The sequence below is a fragment of the Nannochloropsis gaditana genome (assembly GCF_000240725.1).
Source record: "Nannochloropsis gaditana CCMP526 unplaced genomic scaffold scaffold417, whole genome shotgun sequence".
NCBI classification, from domain to species: Eukaryota; class Eustigmatophyceae; order Eustigmatales; family Monodopsidaceae; genus Microchloropsis; species Microchloropsis gaditana.
In genome coordinates, this window is record NW_005803536.1 from 9,140 (window position 1) to 15,619 (window position 6,480).

Below are 6,480 nucleotides of genomic sequence, written 5' to 3' on the forward strand. Positions count from 1 at the left end.
GAGGAGGAAAGAGACGTGAATCAAAGCCAAGCCTCGGTGCAAAACCCTCACCCTCGCCTGGTCTCCGAGACCTGAGCCTCTCCCCCCCGTCCTCCTCCTCCCTCCCTACCGGTGGTTGATCGCACAGTCTACGTAGAGCATCTCCTGCTGATGGTGCAGCTCCTTGTGAACCTGGAGGTGGATCACGCTCTGGCGCGCACCGGCACCGGCACCGGCTGTGGTGGTATTCGCCGGTGCCTCATTCCCGACCTCCCTCCCTTCCTCCCTCCCTTCCTCCCTCCCTTCCTCCGTGACGCGGCCCTCCACCATCTCCGTGCCTGGACTGCGGTCGAGGGGGGAGGGGGCGGAGGAAGAGGGCGGGAAAGAGGGCAATTCTCGCCCTTGGCGCTCGAGCACACCTTCTTCACTGGCGACGGAAGCGGCGGCGGCCTGCCCGCTTCGACCGTACGAGAGAGCCCGGCGGGATTCTCGGTCCATAAAGACGCTCTTCCTGCTGCTCCTCCGGCCCTCGGGGCCAGACCTTTTCCGAGCCCAGGCTCGCACCCCACCCATCTCCCCGCCCGCCCTCCGTCCTTTTTCTTTGCTTTCCGACCCTGCGCCCGTCCGTCGCCGCTCCTCCGCCAGGTGGAAGGCGTAAGAGGTCCGTGCACGAGCCAATTCCCGCTCTTCCTCTAAACGGCTCTCTTCCTCCACTTCCCTACGGATTTGCGCCCGAAAACTTGCGTAGGTGCAGTCGCTCCCTCCCTCTCCTTCTTCGCGCGTAGTCTCCTTCCCTTCCTTCGCCTCGTCCTCCTCTTCAGGACGCAGGCGGAAATGCGCCGTGGCGCTGGCGAGATGATGCGTGGGACCGCGGGGGTGGGAGCGGGGGGATGCCGGTGGAATGGAGGTACTCGGGGCAGGAGCATGGACCCCAGTGCCCCTTCTTCCCCAGTACAGGGTAGCATCGACAGTGGAGGTGGGGCTGAGGAGGAGAGCGAGGAGAAGGGCGGGAGGAAGGACGCCGAGGGGGATTAAGGAGGTGGTAAGCCGGTGCGGTGACATACCAAGGCCTCTTTTCCTTGCTACGGAATTACTTCTTGATTCGTGGACCATAATGAAGTCTGTTTGGTATGGATTTGTAAGGAGAGATGAGAACCAATGAACGTGTGACTTGCATTCTGTCGGGTTCGGATGTGTCAATCAGACACCTAAGTGATACTGTCGCTCTGTGCTTGTCCCTTTATATGCACATGCCCCCGCCTTCAAGTCCCTGACAACAGCATGTTCCTCGAAGCAGCTCTCATTACGGGAAAGTTTACGCTTGGAGGCATCACATAAGCTTACAGCGTGTATTTTCTCAATGACTTCTCAAGTGGACAGGGAGAGCTCGGAAAAGGCAGAAGAATCACCTCCTTAATTGCCCCATATCTTACGAACCACATGTCGGCAAAAAAAGAATAAACTTGTCTATTCTATTGTATTGTGTCCTACTATGTGCATACGATACAGATTATTTGTACTTGGTCCATAGGTGGCACAATTTTAGAGCGCGCAGGGTCGGAATTTTGCGTGACTTTCTGCGCCATGGGTCCAAGGTGCTCCTCCTCCCTTAACATATGTACTGCCGAGTGTCAAGAGCGCATTTTCACAGCTGCTAGGAAAGTGGAGTAAGAAGGACCAATTGCACGGTATCCTTCCAGCAAGTAGATAGCATTGCACGTCCGCGGCTTAGTATTGGCGAAATTGGGACGCACAGATAAAGCATTTACATGCAGCTTGGGGATAGCCCTTGGCGAGTCCAAGCGTAGCCAGCGGCGAGCCGTTGCTTCAAAGTTGACGTCGTCAAGGAAACATAGAAACGCTTATACTAATCAAGGCGCGCTACTGAGTCGACTTTTCGCAAGCATCACAACGAATCATGAGTTTTAAGGACCCCCGATTCTTCATGTTGACAGACATCGAAATATTATTCCTTTTTCTCCCTTTTACTTAAGGCATTAGTTAGGGCATCTCTTGGCGTGCCGAGCCGTTGCTTGAGCCCACCGACCCCAGCCCAATCACATAGGAAAATGTAATGGAAAGCCTTGAATTCTCCGTCACTTTCACGCCAACTGCCATTTTATAACGATACGAAGCTGACAAATAATAGAACTGAGCACCTCATGGAGGCTATGGGTGGACAACTTGAAAAGTACGAATCTGCCGTGCCACATCGCCGAAATTAAAGAGGGCCCATATCGAGAGAAATATCTTACCCCCACCAGGAGGTCTGAAGTGCAATGGATGGTTCATCGATTGGTCAAATTTATTCTCCCTCCAAGAATAAATTCCTTTAGTATGGACATTGACCGGGTGATTCGTGAATTGACCCTTAGTGTACAACAGAAGGAGCCACAGTCTGGGGACCAGATTTGTACGCAACATCTAAGCAATCCGAGACCTGTAAAGCTAAGCACATGATATGAAGAATCGATCCTTTTAGTTTCTATACAATCTGTGAAACAATCCACGAGAGTGTGGAGGCTCATCGTTGATATTCGGGGGCCTCATCGGTATGCCTTCCTTCGCCTTGTCTTCGATAACAACCATCACTAACCCTTCTTAATAAGGTTTTCCCTGCAAGGTTTTCCCTGCAGTCCGGCATCACGGCTCCCCCTAAGCATAAAATCTTCCTTCTCCCATCCTTGGCGCTCCTCAAATGCCTGCCATTACTCCATCTCAGACGGGGAGAGCGCCCAAGCTTCCTTTTTGTTCCCTCGATCCCCTGTCTCTTCCCGGTCACTGTCCCCCGCTTCATCATACTCCTTCTTTAGCGCTTCCTGTTTGATATGGAGAAGGTGAACAACCTCAAACATCGAGGACGGGGGAGCAAGAAGGCATGCAGGGGTCGGAACAAGGAGGGAGGTGAAGAAAGGGCATGTGGTTAGTTACCAGGCTGACAGCATCGTGTGTGTTGCGCTCCCAAGGGCGTTTGTAGGCGAGTCCGAGGCGGTGGAAGATTTCCCTTTCTTCCGTGCAGACGATGCGAGGGCCGATGTCTGCGACCTTCTTGCCTACAGAGTCGCCAAAGGGAAAGATGGCGGGGTGGGAGGAAAGTTCGAGGAGGGAGGTACGGAAAGGTCTCGTGAGCCTGGTGAGGATGCTCGGGAAGACGGGGCGGAAAGACCAAGGGGTGGGCGGGGCGGCAGTACCTCTTTCCCAGACTGCAGGGCCCATGCTCTTATCGGTCAGGCTCCACTGTTGTCATGGTAAGATATGTGAGAGTGTCGCCCTTTGCTCTCGCTCCCCCCCTCAGCCCCTCCCTCCGTCGAACCCTCCTTCCCTTACCCCCTTGTGCATGATGGCCCAGCAGCGCATGGACCTATTAAAATGATCGGAGCCAGTGAAGTAGAGGACGGCAAAGGGATATTGCTGGCGGGAGTACACCTTGAGGGGAAAAAAGGGGAGGAGGGCGTGGGAAAGGGGGGAGAGAAAGCGTTGTCTTCAGCGGCGTCGAAGGTTTTCTGGACGAAAAAGAAAGATGCGTTTGTGACTGAGACAGCAGATTGCTGGGAAGAGAGACGAAGAGGGGTGGCGGGGAGTAGAGGGAATGTGGGACGGTGCGGTTACCTTAAGATCCAGGCGACGGTGCAGGTAGCCGTCTCCCAGCCGACAAACGCCGAAATAGGAGTCAGACTTGTCGTCAGTCGCGTCCTGTGAAAGGTGTCGACGTCCAAATAAGAGATCGTGAAGGGGGTATAGGTGACGCAGGAATGGAAGAGGGTAGGGAAGGGGGGAGGGGGGGGACTGACCGTGAGGTGGTCCGTGAGGAAGCCTTCCTTTTCCAGGTGCAGGATGAGGCGACCGAGGAACCCTCTGGCCTGGACACGCTCCTGTGCGTAGAATTGCATGAGTACATCCTCGTACAGCGGTTGAAATGATTTTTGAAGAGCATCGTAAGCGTGTGGAGGGAAGATGTCGACAGGTGGTCGTGGTTGTCGAGGCCCTCTGTTCTACCCATCTACACATTCCTTTGTCCCCCTCTCTCTCACTTCTCCTTGCCCGCAATAAAAATCTTGTCCCGAACCACCTCTCCCTTCCCTTCCCCCCCCTTTCCCACCGAGACAGGCGCCAAAAGGATGTCCACGTCGCCGCAATGGCTGGCTCCTCGCCTGTAGCTCCCGCAGGTCGTCAGCATGAACACGCCAGGATACAGCGCTTCCGTCGCCTGTGCGGAGAGTAAAAAGCCACAATGCGAGGAGGGCGGAAGGAGGGAGGAGGAGAAGGCAAGGGCGTGAGCTTTCATCGGGAGGCCAGCAACTGCTAGGGGTTACTGAAGGAGACGAATGGAGGGGAAGGCAGAGGAAAGGAGGGAGGAAGGGCGTGAGAAAGGGGGAGAGCTCACCTCACGAACGCGCTCCTCGATTTTTCGCACTTCGGAACGCGGGATGCGCTCTTGAAACTCTTCGTAGTACCGGAGCCCGACACGCTGGTTCTCGTTCAAAATACCCGGATGTGACCTCACGCGGGCCTTCAGAGGTGGAGCAGAGGAGCAGCGTAGAGGAGTGGAGGAAGAGGAGGTGATCAATCGGAGGGGACATGTAAGGGTGGGGGGGAAAGGGTTATGTTGGAGAGAAATGGAAGGATTTGAATGACCGATAGCACTCATGAGAGTAGAAGGTCAAGGTAGTGAATACGAAAGCAATGACAATCATGCGGAGTAAGATAAGAATCGCTCCTTCTTCCTGGCTCAAGGCGTAATGGAAACCCCAGAGAGACATCGTCAGACTTGAAAAGCGAGCAGTATCCCCTCCTTTCGCCTGTCCCTTCCACGACCTCGTCAAAAGCCCGCCAGCCTTTTTCCCTTCCCTCCTCCTTCCCTCCCTCCCATCCTCCCTCCCTCCCTCCCTCCCTCCTTCAATCCATTGTTACCCGCAACTCCGATATACTCTGTATCTTGTCGTGCGTGAAGAGCGCCCTGGCCGTCGCTGGTCCGACGCCCCAAACCTTCTGGAAGCTCAGGCAAGCTTCCACGCCCTCTCTGCGCTGGGAAAGAAGAAGAGAGAGCGAGGGGGGGGGATAGGAGAGTTAGGATGGGACATGCAAGCCAAATGTCTGGCATCCTGGAATATGGGCCTTTTATGTCCTGCCTACTTTTTTTCCGCCCTCCCTTCCCCTCCTCCTCTCTCTCTTTCTCTCTCTCGTCGGTACCTTCAAAGCTTCCAACCGGGAGAGCCGACCGTACTCCAAGATTTCCCCGATATCCTTCAGCATGGACGACCCAATTCCTTAGGGCGAATAAAATGATCCAAGTGGGAGAGCAGAAGGAGAGGAGGGGGAGGGTCAAGATCTGCATGACACTTGGCGATAGACCCTTTCTTCCCTTCCTTCCCCCCTCTTTCTATTCCTCAACATTTATTCCTTCCTACTGTTGCTTCCCTGAGACACGGCACCACATGTCTTCGCTTCCTCTACTTTCCCTCCCTCATGACTTCCTTCTTTTTGTACCTCGCTTTTTTTTTAAGCTACGCAGATTATCTTTGTTGATGGCAAATGGTAATCCTCGCAAGATCTGCACAAATCGATGGTATTGTGCCCGGCGATACCGTCCTCCCGCGATGTCGCTCTGCATGTGCGTAAAGGGAGGAAGAGGGAAGGATGGCGCACGGAAAGAGAAAGGGACGGAACAATGTACAAGTAGAGGGACAGGTAGAGAAGGGAGTGAGACCATTGCTCACGGAAGTTCTCCCTCCTTTTGGGTTCCCCTTTTTCCCTCCCTCTTTCCTCCCTCCTTCCTCCTTCCTCTCTTTACCCCAAGCATGTCATAGATGGCGATCAGCTCGTCCAGGAACACTGTCAGGTGCACGTTATGGTTCAGAAGCCCTGCTCTCGATGCCTCTGTTTCATCAAATTTAACCGCGAAAGATTAGTGTTCCAAGAAGTGCAGAAGCACGAATTTCCATGCACCTTCCTTCCTTCCCAAGAACAATTTGGACACCGCAAGACTGCAAGACATCCGGGTATGGGATAGGGGGGAAATAAAATAAAAAGGACATGAGGGATGGGGGGGAGGAAAGTAATTACCAACCTCTGCACGTCCATTTCGCCGTCTCCGACTGTCGGTGCCTTCCGCCTAGCCCACTTTCCCCCTCTCCTCCTTCCTCCTCCTTCTCCGCCTCTTCCGTCGTCTGTCGCCCCCGCCGTTTCTCTTTTCCCGCGGCGACGTTCATCTTTCTTTCAGGACGTGGCAACGCATTTACGTGATAATAGTAAGGATTCAAAGGCGGCAGTGCCAGGTCCACCGTGCCCGCCCGCCCTTCCTCCCTCCCTCGCTTCCTCCCTCCCAGTGACAGACACCGGCGGACGGCTTCCTCCATCCAGGCCTGATGAAGACAAGTGACATCATCCCCACATGGGGAAAGCAACTTGGCGAGGGACAGAGGGGAGAGGGCAATAAAGGGCATGGTGAGATATGGACTCTGAACACTCATGACGGCATTCCTTTCCATTTCTTTTTTTCTT

The 6,480-nt window shown here is 54.5% G+C and overlaps 1 protein-coding gene across 1 annotated transcript; it reads right to left on the reverse strand.

The window, feature by feature from the left end:
* Positions 1 to 2,910: 2,910 nt before the first annotated feature.
* Positions 2,911 to 4,627, reverse strand: POLL (DNA polymerase lambda subunit; the record flags this gene model as incomplete). The annotated part of the gene is made up of 5 exons (XM_005854690.1): positions 2,911 to 3,216; positions 3,589 to 3,672; positions 3,771 to 3,851; positions 4,079 to 4,186; positions 4,364 to 4,627. Coding segments are annotated over 5 exons (843 nt in total), but the record flags the coding sequence as incomplete, so codon positions are not given.
* Between the last annotated feature and the right edge of the window lie 1,853 nt (positions 4,628 to 6,480).